Source organism: Nuphar pumila, chromosome 10, assembly GCF_984573655.1.
Source record: "Nuphar pumila chromosome 10, dmNupPumi1.hap1.1, whole genome shotgun sequence".
Taxonomy (NCBI): Eukaryota; Viridiplantae; Streptophyta; class Magnoliopsida; order Nymphaeales; family Nymphaeaceae; genus Nuphar; species Nuphar pumila.
This window is the reverse complement of record NC_143258.1, coordinates 48,716,928-48,743,461: the sequence shown is the minus strand read 5'-3', so window position 1 is coordinate 48,743,461 and position 26,534 is coordinate 48,716,928. Positions and strand designations below refer to the sequence as shown.

Below are 26,534 nucleotides of genomic sequence, written 5' to 3'. Positions count from 1 at the left end.
GAAAGCTTTCACGAGGAAGAGGTATGAAAGGATTTACGCATAAAAAGTGGTAGGTAGTGAAAAAAACTGGAGTCCACTTGTGCCAGCATGCCACTTTTTCCACCATGATTTTATGTTTGTTTCATTCATGGTAGGAAAGGATTACATCAGGAATGTCAGCTCAGAACTTTTTCATGTAAGTTGCATCAAACAAACAGGCCTTAGAGTCCAATCAAGCCATCAATAGTCCATCATGCATACCTCTTGGTTAAGCTGCATCTACTCACCAAAAGCTAAACCTAAAACTTGGGCTATATCCATAATTTTCTTTAGGCATACTGCAGGGTGAGATTAAACCCAACAAACTTTTTCCATGCATAAAAACATAGTTCAGTGGAAAGAGTTACAATAGCATCCATATCCATTTCACTGATGAAACAAAGTTATGCATATGGCAAAGTGCTCAAACGTACAAACTTGAAAACCTTTTACTTACACCACCCCAATGGTTAAAACTTTTCCACACTTACACCATCTCTAAGCACCTCATAAGCTTCACGGCTCCTCCCCTTCTTAATCCCAGCTGTGAAATAAAGCTTTGAACCTTCTGATGAAATGGAAGTCACTTTTGTCCAAATCACCACCTTTGTCTTCATCCCTTCAATGTCAGCAAGCTTCCCCTTTTCCAGATACCCAACCACAGTGGTAGAAAATCGCAACACAGATGAGTCCTTGTAACCAACTTCACATATAGATGGTATGAACACAGTTAGCTTTCTTGTCTCTTCATTAAATTCATAATTGGTCGCATCCCTGGGGAAAATGCCTATTGCCAGATCATATTGTTTTAGAAGTTCCGGAAGTGGCTTCTGAATCTTCCCTGCAACACAACATTCAATCTAGATCACATAAACTGACATGACAGCCCATGCTAAATTTGTGATCCATTTGCTTTAAAAAGAACTCACTTTTTGTTTCTGGGATCCAAGGCTGATTGATAGCATGAATAGAGTCTAGCATCAAGAGGGAATCTAAAGTAGACAATGCAAAATTTTGACATGCTAATTGATACACCACAAGTTTGACATGCCAAATTTTTGACATTCTAGCATCATAATTGTTTAATCTTTTGTTGACCAACCCTTATAGATATGATCTACCAAAATTTTGACGTTCTTAGTAGAATTTAAATCACTCACGCGGGTCTCCCAAGTGGCAGCGGGCCTGAGGAGAAGGTGCTAACCCCTTCATCCTAGGTTCAACCATGGTTTTAAAACTCGCCGAGTCAACTCGGTGACTCGGCTGACTCGGCTCGGCTCGGCCCTTCAACGAGTCAACCCGGCAAGGCAAACTCGGATTGCCAAGACTCGGGCTTGACTCGGCCTTGACTCGGGCTGACTCGGCCGAGTCACGAGTCATGGTGTACTCGGGCGAGTTCTGCCATCTTTGCCTTGACAAAACTCGCTGGAAGGATCGCTCTGACTCGGGCGACTCGGACCAAGTCACGAGTCACTGGACCCGCTGGTTTCGTGATAATGGCAATTTTGAAATTATTATGCTTTACCTTTTAACGAAAACCCTTAAAGGGTCTTTAGGGTCTTCGACACTTCAGTTTTCAAGGATGCAAGTCTCGAGACTCTCGACTGAAGAGAGGAGAAGCCGAGAAGGTTTGTTGTGGCTGCAGCTCCAGCCATCCGACGATAGCTCTGGCATGAACAGCGACGCCGGCAAGGATTTTCTGGCGTGAACAGTAACTCCGACGAAGGCACAACCTGTTTTTTTGTGTTTTGTATTTTCGGTGCAAACAATAGCTCCGACGAAGTCACAATAACTCTGGCGTGAATAGTAACTCCGACGAAGACACATCGACGGTGAACAATAAGGCATCGTTGCAAATCCAACGCATCTTCTCCAACAAAAAGCAGTGTGTCGTCGTGCATTTTTCCGGCACAATTTTCCGACGAGATTTGTGAAGGTATGTATCGTTATTTTTTTTGGGAACGAAGCAAGCACATCGACGGTGAACAGTAAGGCGTCGTTGCAAATCTGACGCATCTTCTCCATCAAAAACAGTGTGTCGCCGCGCGATATTCCGACGAGATTTTCTGGCGAGATTTTCCGTAGAGATTTGTGAAGGTATGTATGTTGTATGCACACTCAAATCAGGTTAGTGTTGTGTCCTGTGCACACACGCATATCTGATTTCTTTTGGTGTGTATCATACGCACACAATCAAGGTTGTTAAATGCAATGAGGCGAAGCGAGGCGTTGAGCCTGCGCTTCGTCTTTGAGGCGTACGCCTCTCACAACATAAGACTCTCAATTTCATAGCGACCCTCAGTACCTGAGGCGTACTTTTATAGCTTATGACTTTTGTTCAGTTGTGACTTGCAGAGCTTGCAACGTTCCATTACATGGTGACTTGCACAACATTCCTGTTCAGATTTTTTTTTATATTTACTTTAAGCGCATCACAGCAACGCCTCAGTACCTTGAGTGTGCGCCTCGCCTCTGAGGCATACGCTTCAGGTACTGAGGCGTACGCCTCTCACAACACTGCACAATCTGATTTCAGTTTATTATGTGCATTATGTACCATGTATAGTTTTATGTGTGCATCGATTTTTGGGTTCAGGTGCAGTTTTGAGTCTTTTGACCCACTTGTAAATCTATTTGCAAGGTTAGGTGGACTGAACCTCAATCGATTGGAGGATTCATGTGGACCGATCCTCAATCGATTTCAGGGTACATTTCACTGATATGGTTTTTATAAGATCTGCAAATATGCCTTGCTAATGTTATATCTATCATGTTTATCGACTTTTTCAATCGATCTCCAAAAGTCTTCTTCCTTATGGAAATGGGGAAACCACCGAACCTGAGGCCATCCAAGCAACCCATTTGGGTCTTTCGATTGCTCAAAATTATTATAAAAAAAATGAAAGCCCAGATATGTTTCCTTGAAGTTGTTAATTACCTTGTTTTGTATGTTTTGATTGTCTAAGAAAAAAAATAGATATGATGCATCTAAATGTCACATGTAACCCTTTGTTCTTCTAGCAGTTCTTGTCTATCTTAAAAGTACATGATTTCTACAACGTGTCAGGGGAAACATGGCATGACAAGGAGTCAAGGACCCTGTGTGGAATCATAACTTTGTGCATAATCTACTAACCATATCATTGTTTTTAACTTTTCAAATTTAGCAGTTTTAGATTTATCAAATCATCAAAGAAATGTCAGAAGAAGGATCTTCAAGGACTCCAACAACATTCACCAAATAAAAGGACCCTGTGTGGGATTTTGGTTTACCACTTGATAAGAAAAAGAAGAGGGTACAATGTACTTGGTGTACAAAACAAATGAGTGGTGGCATTAATAGACTTAAGTATCATCTTGCTGGTATTAAAGGAGAGGTTTCCTTTGTCGAAAAATCCGTAAGAAAAAAAAATCGTAAGAATTTGGAGTCATTTAAGGAACACAAATTATATAAGAGAAATATTGTAAATGAGATTGGTTCCTTTGTTGAAGTAAATGATAACGATATGGACTTGTCAGATGAAAGTGATGGGTCTACTGAGAAAAGATATATAAAAGGGAAAAAATTGATGAATGATGCCCAAAAGCATAATCTTGATGCTTTTGTTCAAGTGAAGGCAGGGTCTCCATCAATGAAACAACTTGGAATAAAAGCAGCTTTGGATAGAAAAGCTAGAGATAGGTTATGTTCAGCTATTGCGAGATTTTTTTATCATTCAACCATTCCTTTCAACGCAGCCAATTCTCCTTATTTTACGAAGATGATTGAAGTTTGTTCCTCAGTAGGAATGGGATTGAAGTCGCCTTCTTCATTTGAGATTTCTGGAAGATCATTACAAGAAGAAATTAAAAAAATTGATGATTATTTCAAAGAATACAAGGAGTCTTGGGCTGAAATGGGTTGTTCTATTATGGCTGATGGTTGGAAAGATGCAACACAAAGGACATTGATAAAAATTTTGGTTCATTGTCCAAGGGGTATTTACTTCTTGAAATCAGTTGATGCAACAAGTATCGTGAAGAATAGAGAAAATTTATTAAAATTATTTGATGAAGTGGTGGAAACAGTAGGTGCAGAGAATGTTGTTCAGGTATATCATTTTGTTCTTTTGTAATTTTTTATTGAACATTGCTATTTATAATTTGTCTAGTATGTTAATAATGTTTTGAAATTAAAAAATGGCAGATAATCACAGATAATGCAGTCAACTATCAAGCAGCTCGAAAGATGTTGGAGAATAGGAGGAAAACCATATTTTGGACTCCTTGTGCAACTCATTGCATAGATCTCATGCTTGAAGATTTGTCTAAGATAAAAAGCATAGTTGGATGTGTGGAAAAAGGAAAAAGGATCACGAAGTTCATTTACAATCATACTTTTGTTTTGAACCTAATGAGGACTCAATTTTCCAATAAGAAAGAAATTTTAAGTCCGGTTACTACAAGATTTGCCACTAATTTTATCATGCTTCAATCTTTGCTAGAACATCGAAGTGGTCTTAGAAAAATGATGGCATCAGATGAATGGAACAATTCAAAATATTTATTATTTGCTGAGGGGAAAGATACGGAGGATACTATATTGAATAGTAATTTTTGGAGAGTCGTAGAATCAACTGTTAAAACTATAGAACCTCTAGTCAAAGTTTTGAGAATGGTCGATGGAGAAGAAAATCCTACAATGGGTTATCTTTATGAAGCTATGGATAGAGCCAAAGAGGCTATAAAAGAAATTCATGACAATGAGGAGAAAAAGTATAAACCTTATTAGAAAATAATTGACAATCGTTGGGAAAATCAACTTCATCACCCTCTTCATGCAGCAGCATACTATCTCAATCCCAAATACCACTATAGTCCACAATTTTCTAAGGTATGTATTTGTTTATATCTTTTTATTAATTATTTTAAATTTTGAATATGAACTTTCTTTTATCAATTATCATTTTAATGTATTTGACTATTTGCACTATTTAATGTAATTCACAAAGCATCTTGAAGTAAGGCGTGGTTTAATTAAATGTGTTGAGAAGTTGGAGCCAAACATTTCAGCTAGAGTAAGAGCATGCAAGCAACTTGAGTTATTTGAAGACGCAAGTGCAAATTTTGGTACTTCTATAGCTGTTATGACTAGAGATGAGCACAAGCCAGGTGATCTATCTTTAACATTATTGTTGTGTTGTGCAAAAGAATATTTCTTTAATCAACTTTACATTTTTGTGTGTTTTGGCTTTATGCAGCAATGTGGTGGAAAATGCATGGAATATGTGCCCCCGATCTCCAAAAAATTGTTATTCGTATACTTAGTTAAACATGTTCTTCATCTGGGTGTGAACGAAATTGGAGTACCTTTGATCAAATTCACAGTAAGAAAAGAAATAGATTAGCTCAAAAAAAACTTAATGACTTAGTGTTTGTCCATTATAATTTACGTATGAGAGAAAAGCAATTAAAGAGAACACGTCTTGACCCAATTTCTTTGGACAATATATATTTACAAACACCAATGGATGAATGGGTCATGCAAGAAGGAGTTTTAGATGGAGATGAGGTAAAACTGTAAAAGTTTGTTTAATAATTTAACTTGATTAAAATTCATTTAATTTAATTTTTTGTCTTTCTCTATTGCATGCTAACTCAAATGTGTCATATTTTATTGAATGAAGGATTTTTTAAGGGACTTGGAGATGGAAGTTGAAAACATTGAAGAAGCTAATCTTATTGATGATGAAGGTGGTGATGGAGTTGAAGATAAAGATGAAGATACAAGGGAAAATGCAACAACTAGTACTCCAATTTAGCCATTAATTTCTACTTCCAACTCAAGAATTGATTCAAATGAAGTTCCCAATAATAGCACTACTTGATAATTGAGATATCATATTTTGTAAAAGTGGATGAATTTTGGATGTTTGAAATTTGATTTTGTCATTGTGTTATGATCATTAACTTTATACTTATGAACTTTGTAATTTTGTTATATGGCCATGGGTCTAGTATGGTTATTGCTGAGATGCGAAAGTTGATTGTTAGATGCATTGCAGATTGCTCAAGTATGATTATTTTTACTCTTACTCTTGTAAGTTTTTTACTTTACTTTAGGGTTTGTTTCTATTGAAATATTGAATTATTGTTTTGCTTGGTTGTTCGATTTCTTGCAATTAGATGAGTAATTATAAGTTAGATATAGTTTTACTTGATGTTATTTTACTTATTAATCAATTAAACTAGTAATTAAGTCATCCTACAAACTTTTATATGTTTAAATGATAATTTATATATTGTTTTTCTTTTAAAATCAAAAGTTAACAAAACCCGGTCCGAGTCACCGAGTTGACCCACCGAGTCACGAGTCAATAAAGAACGAGTCGAGTCCCGAGTCACGGGTTTTAAAACCTTGGGTTTAACTCCCACCAGTTGTGCAGGTGCCTTGAACTGGTGGACATCGTAAGGGCTTGGGTGACACTCGGTGACCCCACCCAGGGTTTACCTCATAGGAAGGTGGGCCCATTAAGTGACCAGTTCTCAGCAAGGGTTCCTCGTCATAAAAAAAAAGTTTTAAGTTGTGATTTTGATGTGCATTTAGGTTTTTTAAGATCTTTAAAGATCGAAAGTCCACAATGTACCAAAATTTCTGGACGAGAACATATTTTTACGTTTAAAAAAACATGGCCCAAGGTATGGTTCATATCAAACAAACTATACTTAATACATCTACGAAATCTGATTGAGAATATGCAGCCTGCACCCATGCTTTCTACTATAGGTGGGTGTAGGTGCACTTGGAGCACCCTAATAATAATATTATTATCAGTAGTAGTACCATTATTATTATATACCCGATCTCAAAAAATATGAAAAGAAAAACAGTAATTAACAAGATCTATATGTACACTTGTGTATGTACTTATGCAAGCAAGCATTGACGACATTGAACCCATCCCAATGTCAAAATTATAGAAAAGAAAATTAGTGATTCACACAGATCAAGACTCAAAATCACTAAATATGCACAATTTGCACTCTCTATCTGCATTTTCTAAGTTTGTGTTACACCAAACTTAATGCTGTCCATTTGATAAACATTGTTTTAGATCTAATGTTCCAGATGGTGTTGTGCATCTACAAATAGAAAGTAAAAGCATGGTATTTCCACATGGATAAGTACAAGAAGCTAAAGATGCAAAGAAAAAAGACAAGTATTTGACCTTTTATCTTATTAACCAGCCACTTTGTACCCCCTTCAATGCTGCTAGACAATGACTATTAACCAAGAAAAAGGTATCATCAGCATCATGCTAGAAACATCAAAGGTTGAGGAATAATAAAATAATCAAAACTTAATTACACAAGAAAAAATTAATCTTAAACACAAATATAAGCACTTTGTCAAGGAGAAATTTTTGCATGTTGGCGTAAAACAACTAATGCTTTGACTTTGACCAGAAATCATTTGCATGTCAAATGTACACCAAATAGGTAGCTAAAATGTTTGCGAGTTACTACGGAATATTGAATATAGCAGCAAGAACATGGAGCAATTGATTTCTAGTTTATTCAATATGATTTCCTATATCACATTAAAATCATGTAAAAGAAATTTCAAGGGACATTCTTGTTAACATGCACCCATTTTGCAGTTCATAGAATTGTTGTTGCTAAGCAGCAACATGAGGATCACAATAAAGTATTCTGAATATCTACAAAGCAATTCGCAATTACAGGCTATACAAAGTAGAGATGTCACACAGAAGTGAAATGCCATTAGAATGTAATGGATATAAAGGAGAATAGTGTTGCACTATTCAAATTCCTCAAACTCCTAACAGAAAATGTATTAAAAGTTCACCAATAAATTATACAGAACAGCCAGTCACCTGATCCTAAGCTAAGTGAGCATCATAGAGATCCTATGGTAGGGTGTTTATCAGACAACTTCCATAGGTGTGAGTGCTAGATGCATTTTGTATGACCATAAAAATTGGGATTAACCTGAATAATATTCCACTCTAAGTAATAAGACAAAGAAGCCACCAGTCATCTTTAATAAATACGCTAGTATCTGTAAGAGAAAATGCATTATATACTTCTGTTCACTACACAATGATGGATCTTCATTCTGTTTCATGATTTCCTTGGAAATATCTGACCCAGTCCTGCCTCCCGAAACAGTTTAAAAAAAAAAATTTAAAAGCCCAGCCCTTATTCCATATGAAATAGATTTTTATCTATTTTTGTAGCCCAGCCCAGCCCAGCCCAGCCCTGACTGCAGCAAATAGTTTGATTTGTCCATATGAAATAGATTTTTATTAATAATTGTAGCCATTTTTTATTTTATCTCAAAAAAAAAATTTTCGGGAGCGCTGCCCCCCGAACCCCCCCGACTATCACACAAATAATTTTTTTTTTGCTACACCCCTGTTTGCCCCCTCACATGAATCCTAGCTACGCCACTGACTTGTAGCATAGAATCCATGTAGTCTTTTAGATCAAAAAGTATAGGAGGAACAACTCTCACACATAGCAGATAATATGCTAGGAAGTAACAGAGGTAAACTTACTTGAAAGCACACCACGTGGTGATACTTGTATTTGATATCATCAAACAGTTTGAAAGCTCAGAAGTTCATGATACTGGAATGTTTCAGGTAACAGCTAGTATGAACGACAGTAAATTTAAAAAGCAAGCCTGGATAAAGACCTCAAAAAAAAACACTTGATTTGTGGGAAGGGAGATGTAAACAATCTCAAGCCCCATGACTTGGTGAATATGCAATGAGAATGATTATTTCAAACTATAGAAGAAGAACAATTCTGCAATCTAATGAGATAAATCCAGCCAAAAATAACTATTCTTAGATCTTACAACTTCAGATAGACCATTGGCTTGCTACTAGTGAAAATGGGTTAATGAAATAGGTGTCTCCAAGTCTGGTGTTCTCAATGCATTGATAAAGAGCCAGTTCTTTATTGATCAAATAGATACAAGGAACCAAAGAAGTACAAGCACGTCCAACTGCTCCATTTTAATTCAATCCACATGTGCTTCGTGGGATACAACTTGGCCTCTATCCACATTATGATTTGTGCTTTCCAGGTCATCTTTAATATCAATGAAGAGAAACCCCTCTCTGTCATGCCATTAACAGCCCCATGGGCAAATAGCAGAGGGATCTAGATATGAGATCTGCGAATGGAAGTTTTTAGCTGCTGTTCTGCCTTAATACTCGTCAAACTTCCTGCCAAAATTTTGTGGGATGATACTAACGATACCCAACCAAATTTATGAGTATAGAACCTGATATCAAATATGGTCCTTCCTCTTCTAAAATGAGGTCTAATATAGACTTAGACATTTTTGGCATCTTGCAACAGAAATCCTGAATGAACTTTCATCAAATTCCACTTTGAGTATGACCTAGAAGGCCAAAACTCCTGGAAGAAGATGGAGAAAACATTGTGACCTAGGGCCTCCTTCTATGGACAAAGCATATGATCTTTTTTTTTATGACGAAGAAAACCACCGGTGCAGGACAGTAGGAGATGCTGTTGTTCATCCCATCGCCAACCCCCTCTCAAGAGCATACCAAACCTCTGAGTACCACTCCTCTGCTCACCAGGAAAGTCTCCCAATCTCTTTGGCCTTGCAGCAAAGGGCACACACCCCGGGCATTGAACTCATGATGTCCTTCAACTTGAATGCCTTAAGCTGACCCACCTAGCCAGGTGTGAGCAGCCCTTGTGGGCCATATGATGTACATCTAATCACATCCTCTTTGATACTTATTTTCAGATCAATAGATCATTCTCTAAATAAGAAGGCAAGCACATATTTTAATCATAAGTTTAATAATGCACATGAGCCATTTCATACTTTTTAAATTCCATTAAAGAAGGTAGAGGCTTCACAGCACCATCTCTTTCATACACTCGCAAAGGCAATTTTTTTAGCATTCAAACAACATTGAGAATCGTGAGTTTATAGATAATGTAGTTGAGGTCCGTAGGAAGGGTGATAGGATTTTACTTATTAAATTAGTATTAGGTACGGATATTATTAATATTATTAGTGTTTATGCACCTCAAGTAGGTTTAGATGATTCCATTAAGCGTCAATTTTAGGAAGATGTAGATGTAGTAGTACAAGGGATATCTTATGGAGAAAAGCTTTTCATCGGCGGTGACCTTAATGGACATGTAGGCATTAGTAGAGATGGATTTGAAAGTATCCATGGAGGCTATGGTATAGGAGAAAGAAACGAAAGTGGAGAAAGGATTTTAGATTTTGGTTTATCCTATGATATGATCTTAGCAAACACTTGGTTTAAGAAGAGGGAGTCTCACCTAGTAACATTTAAAAGTGGGGTTAATACGAGTCAGATAGATTTTTTCCTACTTAGAAAGAGAGATAAGGGTTGTTGCATCGATTGTAAGGTTATACCAAGAGAAAGTGTAGCTACACAACATAGAGTCTTAATTTTAGATCTTAGAATTAGACAATGTCGCAAAAGGGATAGACATAGGATAGATCCTAGAATTAAGTGGTGGGCACTGAAAGGAGCTAAACAAAGAATGTTTGTAGAGCAGGTAGTTAAGGAAGTTGATTGGTGTCTCGAGGAGGATTTAGAATCAATGTGGAATAAGATAGCGGGTGGCATGAGAAAGGTGGCTAAGGAGGTATTGGGTGAGTCTAAAGGCGGTGCACCGCTAGGTAAGGATACATCATGGTGGAACGAGGATGTCAAATTAGCTAATAAGGTTAAAAGAGAGTGTTATAGAAATCTAAGTAAGAGTCGTGATAATGAGAATTTGGAGAAGTATATGATAGCAAAGAAAGAAGCTAAAAAAAGTAGTTTGAAACGCGAGGGATAAGGTATATAAGGAGGTCTATGACAAGTTGGATACCAAAGAGGGCGAGAAGGATATTTATAGGCTTGCAAAGATGAGAGATAGGAAATCGAGGGATCTGGGTATGGTTAGATGTATCAAAGATGAAACGCAAAAGGTTTTAGTCAAAGATGAGGAGATTAAGGAGAGATGGAAAGATTATTTTGATAAGCTATTTAATGGAAGTCATGCTCAGGATCTTGGAGACTTCTCCATTCCTTTTCATGAGATGAATCATGACTTCATGCGTAAGATTCAAAAGAAAGAAATTGCAGAGGGTTTGAAGAAAATTAAATCAAGAAGGGCAGTTGGCCCAGATGGTATACCTATCGAGGCTTGGAAATGCTTGGAAGAGAAAGGTTTAGAATGGTTGACAAATCTTTTTAACAAGATTTCGCGGACAAATAAGATGCCTAATGAGTGGAGGAAGAGTACTTTGGTGCCTCTATATAAGAATAAGGGTGATATACAAGATTGCACAAACTATCGTGGTATAAAACTCATGAGTCATACTATGAAACTTTGGGAGATGGTGATTGAGTCTAGGTTGAGGAAGGTTGTCATGATATCGGAGAATCAATTTGGTTTTATACCTGGAAGATCAACTATGGAAGCTATACGTCTTCTTAGACAACTTATTGAGAGATAGAGAGAGAGGAACAAAGATTTGCATATGGTTTTTATTGATTTGGAGAAGGCATACGATAAAGTACCTAAGGACGTTCTCTGGTGGACAATGATGAAGAAAGGTATTTCTCTCAAGTACATTAGTATAATTAAAGATATGTATGAAGGATTAGTAACCAATGTCCGCACTTGTAGAGGGGTGACAACCAATTTTCCTATAACGGTAGGGTTACATCAAGGATTTGCTTTAAGCCCTTTCCTATTTGCTATAGTGATGGATGAGCTTACGAGATCAATTCAAGAAAATGTGTCATGGTGTATGTTGTTTGCTGATGATATTGTTTTGATTGATGAGTCTAGAGTTGGGGTTAATGCTAAGTTAGAATTATGGAGACAGACATTGGAAGCAAGAGGTTTTAAGTTGAGTACGAGTAAGACAGAATATATGGAATGTCGGTTTAGTAAGCAACGAAGTAGTGATGGGAGTGTAGTGAAGCTTGGTGAGTAAGAAATACCGATGGATGATTGTTTCAAATATTTGGGATCTATCATTCAAAAGTATGGAGAAATTGATGGAGATGTAAATCATAGGATAAAGGTTGGGTGGATGAAATGGAAAAGTACAACTAGAGTGTTGTGCGATCGTAGAATGCTATTGCGGTTGAAGGGAAAGTTTTATAGGACAACTATTAGGCCCGCTTTACTATATGGTATGGAATGTTGGGCTGCCAAGAGACATCATATTCAAAAAATGAGTGTAGCTGAGATGCGTATGCTTAGATGGATGTGTGGAAATACAATAAAAGATAAGATTCGGAACGAGGAGATACGTAAGAAGGTAGGCGTTGCACCCATTGAAAATAAGATGAGAGAGAATCGTTTACGGTGGTTTGGACATATTCGGCAAAGGCTTAATGATGCTCCAGTTAGAAGGATGGAGAAATGGGAAAATATATTAGTTAAAAGAGGTCGGGGTAGGCCTAGGAAGACTTGGATGGAGATGATAGGAAAGGATATGAATGCTTTGAACCTCACCGAAGACATGGCATTGGATAGAAATGATTGGAGGAGAAGGATTCATGTGGAAGACCCAAAATGATTTTCTTTTTTGGTTCATATCGCCGACCCCAATTGTTTTGGGATGAAGGCGTAGTTGTTGTTGTAAACAACATTGAGAATACAAGCATTTACAATCTCAACCACCAAAATAAAGGCATTACCAAACCCTTTTCTTTTGTAATATAGTCAAGCTGGGTTATAGCCCCGTTTAGGATCCAACCCAAGACCCCTTCGGTTAGGATAGTGTAACTGTAATTAGTCAATCTATCATATTTGAACCCCTATTACCGAACTTAAGGTTACAAATGTGCCGGACATTCCTGATGGCCCATCCTATTCTGAGATAAGTTCAAGTAACTACACAAGGATGTAGCAGAATGGACCAAACCTAAGAGGCATTTTAGGCTTCTGTAGACTGGTTTTGAAAGAGCTTAGGTCACCTTGATAGAACCCCAATCTAGGTTAACTTTAGCCTCCTGTCTGGATAGTAAGCTTATTTGCATTCTCCAACACCCATCATCACTATTGAAAAGATGAGAAAAGGTGATGCCTTTTCAAAATAAAGGCGGAGTTCTACATTCTGAAAAGAATATAGAAAGCAAGTAATACTTGTGGTATGCTAATTAATGTTTGATAAATAAGCAATTTTTCTGAACATCAAACGAAACTTATAAATCATAAAAATGCATTATTCTGTCCAAAATCTCTATTAGTGTGTAATAAGACTAAGAGTACCTTTACAGTTTTCCGTGTAATAGCAAAAGAACACTTTACTGTTGTGGCTTCCAGTTCAATAGAGGTATCTTTGGCAAGGATAGTCCAAGGCAGATAACAACAGTCAATTGTTATCTGGCATACTCTAGAGACTGGGTGTGTGACATGAAACCAACTAGACGTGATTAAGCAACAAAAGCTACGACATAACAAAACATGATTGGATTAGGAATACATGGCAACAAACAATAATGATCAGTAACAGCAATATTCTCATGTGATGATCATGCATATCTTACAGTTTCCAGAATAGGTGGTTCATCTCATCACTAAATTAACAGGCTTCTCATATGGAATAACAGTGGATATTGGTTGGACATAGCTTTAAGATATATCAAGGAAACAACAGGCATGAATATTGATATCAAAAGAACAAATACACTATATTGGGCATAACCAACAAAGTTGCACTAAACAAGAGGCTAATCTCGCTTGGTATTTTGGAGTATAAAGGTAAGTACTTCAGAAGGCACTAATCAAGACTAGTGGAGAGTAGGAGAATACAATCACACGATAGGAGTAAGCCAAAGAGAGAAAATATAGGTACCAAGTAAATGAGGAGCAAAGACATGAGACTCTTGTGCACAGGAAAGTTGATAAAAGACACCCAAACTTGACACTGGAAGAAATATGTTGTACTTCTCATAAACTTCAATTCAGTATGTAAATAACAAAAGAAAACCAGGTGCTCTTCAAGGTAGAGAAATAAGCAAATCAGAGGTTAATTTTAAATCCATCTCCAACAAAGAAAACCCTGAGTTTTTTATTGAAGTCTAAAGTAATTAAGATAGCAAGTGATTGTAACATAAACATTAAAATTTCACACAAAGACCATAAAGAATCAAATCGTCTTTGATTGAAAGAATGGAAAAACAAGACAAGAAGGTCCAGGTCCTCCAGGAGGAATGGCATTTTAAAAGGCCAGCCGAGGAGCAGCATTCAGGACGGTTAAAAGGCCAAGAAGCTAAAGATAAGACGTGTACGCTCAAAAACAAAAAACAAAAAAAACAGGTGTAAAACGAAGGTCATAACGTCGTTTGATCTTCTTTTTTTGTCAATTTATTGTAGAATAACTCAAATTCCGTTTTTTCTCATCCCATTCTCTCTATCCTCCCCATCTTCAATTTCTCGGGTGGGGATGGGGAAGAGTGGATGTAAGGAACACCCTTCTGTCTGGGGAGCGTTTCATTTGTGTAAGAAAAACAAAGATGAAGCTCGGAAATTGCATGCTGAAATGTAATCCAGTTTCCCCATTTATCCCACTTTTTCTGGAAAAGTTCAGGAATTAACGATGATCTTCCAAACCAATACATTCGCTCCTCAATTCTCGAAAAGACGCAATTGGCAGCAAACCATAAACGCTGAACAAAATCATTATGAGAAACGCCAGAGAGAATCAAACAAATTGGGATTCATTCCACAACAGAGAAAATGAAAAAATAGACTAAATTTAAGAACAAGAATCAAGTCCACAGCTTTCCTGTCAATCAAACCATCAAGCACAAACCAGAGAATCACAACCCAAATCATCTCATAACAAGGAACCGAATCAATATAATGAAAAAGGAAAACATGGGTATCGAAATTCAGAAGCCTAATATGAAGACCATTCATCAAAATAACAGGAAACAATAAGAAGAGAGGAAGAGATTGTTGTCATACGTTGAGATCATCCCCGACGGAGGAGATCTCCTTGTTGGCCTTTTGAGAGAACCAGTAGGACCCCACCTTGTTCAGGATCTGATCCATGATCGACTCCCCTCTTCCCCAATTCGCCCCAAGGAAAACCCCAAATCGATCCGCGGGATCAAATGGGGGAGGAAGGAGAGATCTGCCTCTTCAATGAAGCTTTCCTTGCTCTTACCGGGTCTTCCTTTTTTTTTTTACTTTTTCTTCTTTGTTTTTATTGGGCTTTTTCGTTCATTTTTCGAAAATGGCCTTTCGACCTCTTCTAGTATGAACGCCTAACAGCCTCAGCAGCTACGTCACAAAGATACGGGTACCACCTGGTACGTGACAGTGGCATGCATGTTAGCATTTTCTTTTTCAAAAATAAGAACGAAGACAATGGTTTTTTGTAATATTTTAATCATAAAAACTATATTTTTTGATATTTTAATATATAAAAGGTATATTCTTATGGAAAATAATATAATATAATAAATACAATTAAGGTGTTATTGTGTGATTCGTGTCATTCATGACATGCCCTCAAATAGCGTGTCATTGTGACATAGTACAGTAGAGAGAGAGAGAGAGTGTTTAAACTTTAGCCTAGGGCGGGCCAGTTGGTCTGGACCCTCGGTCTGTTGGGGACCCATTGTGGGCCTAGGCTTGTCCTGTGGTGTTTATTGTGCCCAACGTTGTCAGAGTCAGTTTGAGACAGTGTTGTCACTATCGATGCCAATCGGCCTGGATCTAATCGATATGGGACAATTTGATCCTCAGTCGATTTTAAATATTTTAATATTAATGTTTTTTATATTGAAAAAAATAAAAAATAGTCAATTCAGCCAAAAATCGATACTAAACCAACCTGATACGTATTTTTAAATATTTTGTAAAATGGTTTAATTTTCTTATATTTTTTTAATAATTTTAGCACACGTCATTGTCTGAATAAAAGTTGATCGATTCAGTTCCATTCAGCTCCCAATCGGAATCAGCCTATTTACCTTAATCATTTTCAAAACAATTCAAGGTCTGATACCATATTGACAACATTGGATAAAAACCTAAGTTGTCTCACAAACTTATCGTGAGAAATTACCCAAAAATTAAAAACAGTAATTTCTCGGGATATTTTCAATTTCTCACGAGTTTTTCATCAAAAACATAAATATCCTATTTTAAACATGATATTTATGTTTTTATCGTCTATTTATCATGAAAAATGTGTGCTTTTATTTTAAATATTTTATAATTATATTTTCTTATACAAATATTTTTAAAATTTTAATTTACTTTTTATTATTGTAATTTTGCCAAAAATGCGAGATTTCAAAAAAAATATCTCGCAAGTTTTTGGCTGCCTTAATTTAACTTTTGTCACTATGCAAAGAGGAAAGGATTATGTGTTTTTAACTACCTCAAGTAAACTTTGGCAATATGCTTATAATGTGGGATGAGATGTCATTCCCATAGAATGAGGAAATTTGTTTAGATTATAATTACAAATATTGGCCTTCCACAATCCTAATTACATGTATGTAATATTTTAGAAATGTGAGATAATTAAAAATAATGGTTAAAATCGAAAGCTATTGAAAAGCTTAATTTTAAAAGACAAAAAATGCTATAGAAAAAGTCAGTTTTTTTAATGAAAAGTTGTATTAATATCGTAATGCAATTTATTTTTGGAGTTTTTAACCTATTGTAATGTTTTATACATTGTTTTCTTGAGAAAATCTTTAGAGCAACTTGAATTCTTAAGAAATAACTTATAACACGTTTGGATATCTTAGGTGAGAATGCTTGGCACTAAGAACTCTTGCAGAGTCCAAGTACCTTAGGGCATGTTTGCTTTGGTCACAAGCGGGATGAATAATCTCACCTAAGAATCCAAATGTTTGGTTGTGATTATAAATGCAACCACAGAAAGCTGAGAAAATTCAAGAATCACAAGAGTTGCAAGCCTGCCCCGTCAAAAAAAAATTGTAGGGTCCATGTTTTTACTTGTTTGGGTCGGTGTCAACGGGTCGGGTTTGTTTCGGACCCAGGTGCAAACCAGATTTTTGGGTATAGTATTGGGTCTGGACTTGGGTCTAATTGAGTCCACTATAAGAAAAACTATACCTGGATCCGATAAGAACTACATGAACTAAACCCGGACCATACCCGTTAAAACCATATTTTTTATCATTTGTATATTATAAATTTGTGAGTCTTAATCCGAACTCGGGTCAGGTCCGGTATAAAATTTGACAAACTATACCCGGGACCATTCGGACCTTCGGGTGGTCCAGACTTGGGTCTTAATCGGGTCTTCTTATTTATCACCATACCCGGACCTTATAGGTTTTGGTTCGAAGCAGGTTATATGTTACCCCCCCGAACAGGGCATCTCATGCTCGGGATCCCAAAAAGCACCACGTATTTAAGCATGTGCGTCTCGTATCCCCATGTTTGTCATCATTAATTAGTGTTGGAGTTTGATGCGATTGCAAAGACTTAAGTACCCTCTCCTCCATTGGTGCCAAAAAAATGATGATTCTAGAAAAAGAGTGGTTGTAAAGACTTAAGTGCCCCGAAGATGATTATTTAAGACCCAGTCTCTGCACTGCAGGATTATCCGAGAAAGAAATCTCCCCTGGAGGAGGCCATGAACATCAACCCTCTCACTCTCTCTCTCCCTTCTCTTTCTGCTTCTGTGCACATCCAGCAGAAGATCCTACATTGCTCCATCAAGCACCGAATGACCTGCACATTGACTGTTGTGGAGCCTGATTAAGAGTTTTTACCCTTACAGAAGGAGGGTTTGGGTGCTCCTCCCAGCATGGGTAGCATCATTCAACTAAATGAGTTGTGGATCCTGATTCAGAGTTTTTACCCTTATAGGAGAGGGGTTTGGGGGCTCCTCCCAGCATAGGTAGCATCATTCAACTTAATGAGTTGTGGAGCCTGATTTAGAGTTTTTTCCCTTACAGGAGGGGGTCCGGGGGCTCCCCCCGGCGCGGGACCAAATTTTTTTGGGGCCTTGTATAATTTTTTTATTTTCTTTCCCTCTTTTAACTATCGAAAAAGAGCAATAAAGTGTTTTGTTTAATCATGGGGCTCATGTTTCCTTCGGTTGTTTCTTGCTCGAGGTTTTCGTAACACCCCTTCCCATGATTTTTCTATTTTTTTTCTGTTTCTTTCCCACGATTTTTTCAATGACTCCTCTACAACAACTTTTAGTGTTATCGGGTCTCCAACGAGCCCCACATCGATTTATAATGTTGTCTGGTCTTCCAACAACGATTTGTAGTATTGTCGGGCCTTCCTACAGCGATTTGTAGTGTTTTCGGGTCGCCAATGAGCCCCACAACGATTTATAGTGTTATTTGGCCTTCCAACAACGATTTGTAGTATTGTCGGGTCTTCCTACAACAATTTATAGTGTTTTCGGGTATCCAACAAGTCCCACAGTGATTTATAGTGTTATCCGGTCCTCCAACAGCGATTTGTAGTATTGACGGGCCTTCCTACAGCAATTTATAGTGTTTTCGGGTCTCTAATGAGCCCCACAACGATTTATAGTGTTATCCGGTCTTCCAACAATGATTTGTAGTGTTTTTCGCAAATCACTATAGTGATTTGTAGTATTTTTGGGTTGCACAATACAAAATAATAGGGGTCTAGTTTTTAGTTAAAATGGGGAATGAAATGACCATAAAAATTGCTAAAAATTTACAAAAATAAACTAGACTCAATAACGAAGACACCACTTTTTACGGATTTGGAATATGACCTCCGGTTAGGGAGATATGGCTCTGACAAGTTAGTCCTAATTCGGGTAGCGATTTACAGCGATTTGCTTACTGAATAACACTACAAATCGCTATAGTGATTTGCGGAAGATACTACAAATTACTATAGTGAGATCCAACAATACTATAAATCGTTGTGGGGCTCGATGGAGACCCAAAAATACTACAAATCGCTATAGTGATTTGCGGAAGACACTAAAAATCGCTGTTGGAAGACCGGATAATACTATAAATCGCTGTGGGGCTTGTTGGAGACCCGAAAACACTACAAATCGTTGTAGAAAGGCCCGACAATACTATAAATCATTGTTGGAAGGCTGGATAACACTATAAATCGTTGTTGGGCTCGTTGGAAACCCGAAAGCACTACAAATCGTTATAGGAAGGCCCAACAATACTACAATTCGCTGTTGGAAGACCAGACAACACTATAAATCGTTGTGGGGCTCATTGAAGACCCGAAAATACTAAAAATTGTTGTAGGGAAGTCATTGAAAAAATCATGGGAAAAAACAGAAAAAGAAAAATAGAAAAATCGTGGGAAGGGGTGTTACGAAAACCTCGAGCAAGAAACAACTGAAGGAAACATGAGCCCCACGATTAAACAAAACGCTTTATTGCTCTTTTTCGATAGTTAAAAGAGGGAAAGAAAATAAAAAAATTATACAAGGGCCCAAAAAAATTGGTCCGGGGGGCGCTGCCCCCCCGAGCCCTCGCCAGGGGCGGCCCCCCTGGACCCCCGCCCGCTGACCGCGCAGCGGGACTCGCGCCGGGGGGAGCCCCCGTGTAAGACCCACAATTTTTTCTGAGGAATTTCATGTTTGCATGATTTTGAGGTGTATACTTTAGTATGATTAAGAGGTTGTAGCACGCATAATTAAATATAATCAAAATTATGCTTTGAATTTCGGTTCATAATGATCTAGATCCGAAACCACGTAAGTACAGTATATGAGTTAGAAGAGCACAACTCTAGACGAATTAACTTCTGAAAATTTTAAGGTAGATTCGTAATATATGTATTTAGTTTATCCTCGAATTTCAGACCTATATGACGAAAAAACACTGTCAATGCATGCGAATTACTCGAATTGCATATCGATAGTACGTGAGTCGTAACGAGAGCATTTCTCGCAAACGATGGAAAATGTTTCAAAGGAGCTTTGAACATCGCATGTCAATTAAGAATTTGAAAATGAAAATATGATATGAGGAAGTCAATTTTTATTTTAAAGCATTAAATGAGCATTTTATATAATATTTACATTTTCGTTTTGGATCTGGAGATGGCCCAGACCCATGGGGCGACCCAGACCCATCGGGCGAATTTCCATGTGGACAGTGGTGGCCATGAGGACCAGCTAGTCTATGGTTGACCAGCTGAGCGGTGGACTCTTGTAAAATAATGCATTGCTTGAAAAGGGAGGGTCACGATTGGCCATGCCCTTGGTTCAAGGCCTCATGATGAGGCTTAAAGCTTCATCATGAGGGGCGCCTTTCCAAGAGAGGAAGGCATGGGGCTGCGCCCCATGGCCTTTTGGTAATTGTTTTAAACCTTTTCAAAATGCAAGAAACGATTGGTTGTAAGGGGCGGTAGCCTTGGGGCTCCCCTTGTAAATTTTCTCAAGATTTAATGGCTTTTGCAAACCTTAATGAGTGGCGTTTTTGAAAGATTTGAAAAGGGGATTTTGTATGGTGGAGTGGGGAGGGGAGCCACCCCAGCCCTCCATCCATTCCGGATTAATCCTAGTCCTACGTTCTAAAACCCTAGCTACTTAAGGTTTTGGGAGGGAAAGAGAGAGAAAAATGGGGCGATTTTTCCCCTCTCTCTCTCTCCCCCTTCTTCCCTCTCCTTCTTCTCTTCTTTCCTAAACCGTGAGAGGTGTGGGTGCTAAGCACCATTTTCGTGGAAGCTCCTAAGCTTCCTCTCCATTGTTTGAAAGCCTTAGGAGGTGAGGTTTCAACCATCTCCCATTTTGCATATCTTTTTGTTTTCCTTTAAAAAGATGTGTATGCTTGTTCTTTCCATCTTAATAGCGTGAAACCGAATTCCTAGTATGCATTTTATGTTATGAATATAGGTTTTTCTTTTCGGTGGATTAAATATATATTAACTCGTGTTGCATGTTTGTGTTACGATTTTGGAAGGCTCCTCTATTTTTTTTTCCTTTCATCATTTTGGAGTTTGGGATCTTTGTTTTCTTCATTTGACATTTTAGGGTCTTGGTGTGGCCTGCCCGTATTGCGGCCACCATTTATGGTGGAAGGATGGAAGCAACACTGCCATCCTCTATTTTTGTACTCGCGTGATGGTTTGGGCTCGTTCATAGCCAAACTGTCACCTATCTCTCTCTCTTCGGTTTGTCTCAGTCTGGACCAAGTCGGTTCTGTAACGCCCCAACTTTTTATAGTAAAAATTTTGGAGTAAATTTTTCTAGTATTTTTTTTTAAATAGTAGAAGTGTGAAAACAAGAGTTTGGCGCATTACAAGGTAAAACAGAGTAGTACTAAAAACATATTATTCATTAATGGAAGCATTAATGTCATTAATTATATCTCATAACAGGAATGTAAATCTACTAATCAGAGTTCAAACAGAAAACACTGAAAAACTGAGATCTCTTGACTACTTCCATACGCGACGCTCACGATGCTCCGATTTAGTTGCTACCTGAAAACAATTAAAGCAGAAGGGTCAGACTCCCCTGTCTGCGTAAGAACTATTATATTTATATATTGTGCTCAGTGTCCTGTGTACAAATATGTGCAACATTTGCAAATATCATAATTGTAAAGTTTTAGGCAATATAACTTGCTAAGAAGGAAAATTCTACTGAAATAGGCATGCTTTCTACTTTGCTATGAAACAAGAAAATACCATGTGTGTGTTCATTCTTACACGTACTATGTGTTTTTATCATTTACAAGATCCACTACAAGGATTACAACATTTATTCACAAACATCTACGAGAACAATGTAAACTTTTTATGTTTATCTCTCCATTACCCTATGGGTACACATAAGCATTCGACATTGTATCCGACCCTCTCCAAGGTAGATCATGGGTCCGGTAACATACACCGTTCTCTCAGGTGTACCCAGAACCCGAAGAATCCAGTAACATACACCTTCTTCCAGGTGTACCCAGAATCTCAAAGGTTTTTAATATTTATGTATACTTTTAACATTTCTTTAAAACCAGGTGTGAGTCATCGCACAACGAGGGGTCCGGTAACATACACCGTCTTTCAGGTGTACCCAGAGCCTCATGAATCTCATATTTTGATTTCTCATTTTCTTTTTCTTTCTGTGCGATTTATTGCACCATAGAGGATTCTCAAAATCCCGAAACCGACTTGGGGTTCACGCACATAGTATTCATTTTTTTTTGAGTCAAGGTGTCTTAAACACCATCAATGTAGCATTTCTCAGAACATGGCTCAACTCGGAGCCCACAATTTCCAACGTTTATTTTTGGCTATGGAGTATGCGTACGCGTCCACGAAACTAGGCGTTCTACGTGGCATAAAGACTATTTCTTTCTTTTTAAGATAGTGTACATACTAAATTGCTATTCATGTATCAATATGACTCTCTTAGCCATCGTCCTGGCATACACTGACCAACTGACCAGCAGGTTTTGTGGCCATGAAATGACCCGAACCGGTTTATCCCCTCAATACCAGTTTCCAGTTGGGAGTGTGTTAAGTGGCTGATGCACTAGTCACAAACTGGTCATTGCCCTGGCCTACTTCGCTGACACCTACCAGCACAGGACCCACCCAAACAATGTATAGTCCTAACCAGCCATGGTGACACATAACGAGCTCACCCAGTTCTGGTTCTGTCAGTTTGCAACGGCCCCGTCTCGACTAGAATCAAATCGAGCCTCCAAATAAGTGTTGGTTATTATATATATATATATATATATATTCACATTCACACACCAGTCGGCTTGGCTAGCCTGTATCGGCCATATCGATGCAGGATAAGGAGGGATGACCGGAAGGGGCCTCCATTGACCTATTATTCCTGGTGTAGTCAAGTGAGGTTGGGATCAATCGATCCCCTGCCAACACACACATTGTTTTTTTTTTCAGAAACAAAACACATGGTCAAACATTTCCTATTAAATTTCCTTAAGAAAGCCACAACTAGGTTAATGCATCCCTGCCATGTATGGAATCAGTTTGAAGATTCAACAATTAAGAAACAACAACCCTCATGCCATTATTTTAACCAAGTTGTCGCTTCCCCTCTATGTACTGGTGTATACTTAGAGTTGATATTTTGGATTCATACAACCATTCAAATTATAATATCATCACTGTCAGTCTCACTTAGGACTGCATAATCCTTTATTTTAGCTCCAAAATTGCAGCAAAGAGGCATCATAGAGAAATCTTCATGCCATAACGGCCACAGTGTAGAACATTTTCATAGATTCAATTTGATTCGGGGAAAAAATCTGCTACCTAACCAAAAAATTTAGCATCCATTTCTAAAGCAAAATTAATAGAGAAAAACAGGTAAACGTGATTAAGTGCATCCAACAGCCTAGCAAATTGTTTTAAGGCATTAAAAGAACCACAACCCCAACAACAGGATGGCAGCAACATATGATGAAACAAGGAATAAGCAGGAACGATTTTAGCAAACGCTGTCTTATAATAGTACTTCTCGTACACTTGCTTTCATACCCAAAATTTATGTTTTTCTTAACATCACCCGGTTGTATGTTTGCAAGTAGTACAAAATGTCCTTTACCATATGCAAATCAGTATGTATGACGTCAAATACATTCAAACCTATTCAAGAATATTTTACCAGCACCCCAAACGAGTAAACATGGTGTCTAACTTCATAAAAAAATATTTATTTCATGCTTGATTCATATAGACATCTTCAATATACATGATTGTGATCTCTTACAACAAAAAAAAATGGAATAGCATGCCTCCTGTACAACCTTTAATTTAACTATATGATCAAGTTACATGTTATAACAAGTTTAAACATAATAGTATATAAAGTAGAGAAAAAAAAACATATTTAGATTCATTTCAAAAATATGCATCAAAGACATGAGAATCATATATACATCTCACGATGTTATCCAGGTGTTATAAACAAACTCACATGTACAATATAACAGCATGTCCAATATAATCTTTCAGCCCATTATTTCAACTACAAGTGTTATACAAGTAATTGCCTAACCATTTTTTTTCCAGGTTCCTTATTAGAATACTCAAGTCACGCATATACTTGAAAGGAACATCCGATCTTAATATCCCCTGTATCTTGCTCTTAAGGTTCATAAATATATATATATATATATATATATATATTTTACAGTCAGATTGCATGCGCAATAGCAGCAACAAACGCGCTCTCTGTGTGATGCACACGGATGTTGTGGCTGAACCTTCATTCGTTGTGGTCGAGAACTAAGCAAAGTTTCCAAGCTGACCTTAGTATACTATTGGACCGACACCTGCTGGTGTAGATGGATCCATCCCATATTTACATTATTGTTACTGCAGTGTATTTTGGCTACAGGTCATTGAACACCTCATGTAAACGATAACACTCCTTACCTCATTGGAGTTTCGCGATGGCACGGCTGCAAACACTTCTCTTCGCTGGAGCGGCACACCACGTCGCCAATGGAGGTCCACTCAGTCCAACAATGGAGGTCGACCCTCACGGTGGAAGAGAAGATTAGGAGAGCAAAAACATTGAGAGAGAGAGAGAGTAACTCCCCACCATAAATTCCCTCATTTAACTCCCCCTTCTTAAGGGAGTTTCAAAACTTCAAAATCCACCTCAACCATATCCCACGATCTTTTTAGTGGGAGCTTTAGCATTTCCAAAATTGTCCTTCCCTTCTCTTGGCTACAATCCCTCTAACTTCCAAACCTTGTTGCTTTATTGGTACCCCTTTCCCATGTCACATGGGATTCTCCCCAAATCCTTGGTAGAGTGAGATGAAAAAGCCAAAAAAATAGGCTTAGCTTAGTCCCACGTTTTTACCATTCCTATTTTTTTTCTTCACATAAGTAAAATCGTCACTTTTTTTTTGCAAAAAGATAATTTGGGCACATGGGGTTTTAAACTGGGGTCTTCAACCTAAGGGGTAACGAGCCCCACCAGTTGTGCTACATTGCTTTTCATTGCAAAGTGTGTGAATTAAATTGTATTTAACCCTATTTGTTTTGTTCCGGATTTCATGAAAAAAATATAATGCTTTTCACTTCTACGTGGGTGCCCCAGGGTTTTGAACTCGAGTTGTGTCTCCACACAACTGTACGTCCTACCACTACACCACACCATCACTTGGTGTTTAACTATGTAAAGAAAATTTTTTTTATGTCGTGTTTGAACGTTTTTCCTTGTTGATGGATTTCTTCCATTTTCAAGTGGATTTTTCACCCGTTGGTTCTAAACTTGCACTCTCTCATCATAAATGTGCTTCGGATCTCACGTTATTATCTCGAAACCATCAGATTTCTCTACTTGGCCTCGTGAATCGGGTCGGATCATCGGATCTTGCTAAAGTTTGGATCCAAGTACCCTTTCTAGTATTCGTTATCGAGTTCGCTCTACTGGCCCGAAATCCTCAAAATCACATTGAATATTTCATAAACCATATTATTTCACATAAACACACATTTTTATTTCATTGAAAATTCCTTAAAATTCATGGGTTTTAAAGGTTCAGACTGGACTGTGGGCCACCCTGATCTGTGCACAGGGCCCAGACAAGTTGGTGTGGCCATCGGAGTGCTTAGGCCAACGACCGAGTGCTAGACGCACTCGGTTGACTCTGTGGCATTGGTGCCCATGCGTTAGGCACTGGCACCCTGTGGCAGGTGCTGTCCTGCAGCGTCCTCTCTCTCTCTCTCTCTCTCTCTCTCTCTCTCTCTCTCTCTCTCTCTCTCTCTCTCTCTCTCTCTCTCTTGGTGCGCTTGCACCTTCGCTGATCTAGACATCACGGTCTAGACCCGTGCTTAGGGCCCGAGCAAAGGCTCTGGTCTGTACCAGACCTGAGCCAGATGTTGCAGCACATGAACCGAGCCCGGTTCATGTGGTGCGTTGCGTACATAGGTGTGCAGGCAAGTCTGGACCGAATGTCCAGACTTGCTGTCAACTTTTTGGGGACCACCGGGTCCAATGGCGAGGGTCTGGACCTCTGTCCAGACCAGTGGGTTGCTTGACCCGCTTGGCAGCAGTACCCAATGTGTGTTTGTGGATGGTGACTTCGGTTGGTGCGTTGCGAACGCCGATTCAGACAAGTCTGGACCGAATGTCCAGACTTGCTACCGAGTTTCTGGGGACCCCATGGTCCAGCTGCGTGGGTCTGGATCTCTATCCAGACCACTAGGCCACTATGACTCGTGTGTCAGCAGCACCCTATGCGGGTGGGTTGGGAGGCATCGCTCCCGAGTTGTGCTCAGTTGTGCGGCTGCAGCGATTTGACAACAGCTTGTGATGGTGTGCTCAGTTTCACGACCATAGTAAGACCATGGGACAACCCTCCTTGTGAGGTTGCTGCAGCTATTGGGGGGCAGTATGCTGCTGGCCTCCATTTTCGTTATTTTTGTGGTTTTGCCCACGTCGTGGCATCAATGGACGTTTGGTTTGCTAACGCACCTAAAGGAAAGATGACCTTTGCCACGATACAAGTTAGTGAATG

General features: G+C 38.4%; 1 protein-coding gene across 1 annotated transcript; it reads right to left on the bottom strand.

Annotated features, from left to right (window-relative positions):
- Positions 1-330: 330 nt before the first annotated feature.
- Positions 331-15,203, bottom strand: LOC149826806 (uncharacterized protein At5g01610-like). Its single transcript, XM_090018988.1, has 3 exons — positions 15,028-15,203; positions 7,227-7,281; positions 331-859 (listed from the first exon to the last, which is right to left on the bottom strand). Exons 1-3 carry the CDS (start codon positions 15,112-15,114, stop codon positions 489-491), a joined length of 513 nt encoding a protein of 170 aa, XP_089875114.1. The 5' UTR covers positions 15,115-15,203; the 3' UTR covers positions 331-488.
- Positions 15,204-26,534: the final 11,331 nt, after the last annotated feature.

Coding starts and splice junctions, on each gene's coding strand:
- LOC149826806 (XM_090018988.1), bottom strand. CDS start 15,114: ATGGATCAGATCCTGAACAAGGTGGGGTCCTACTGGTTCTCTCAAAAG. Junction 7,282..15,027: donor CCGTCGGGGATGATCTCAAC/GTATGACAACAA, acceptor CTTGGTTAATAG/TCATTGTCTAGCAGCATTGA. Junction 860..7,226: donor GCTGGTTAATAAGATAAAAG/GTCAAATACTTG, acceptor GTTGTGTTGCAG/GGAAGATTCAGAAGCCACTT.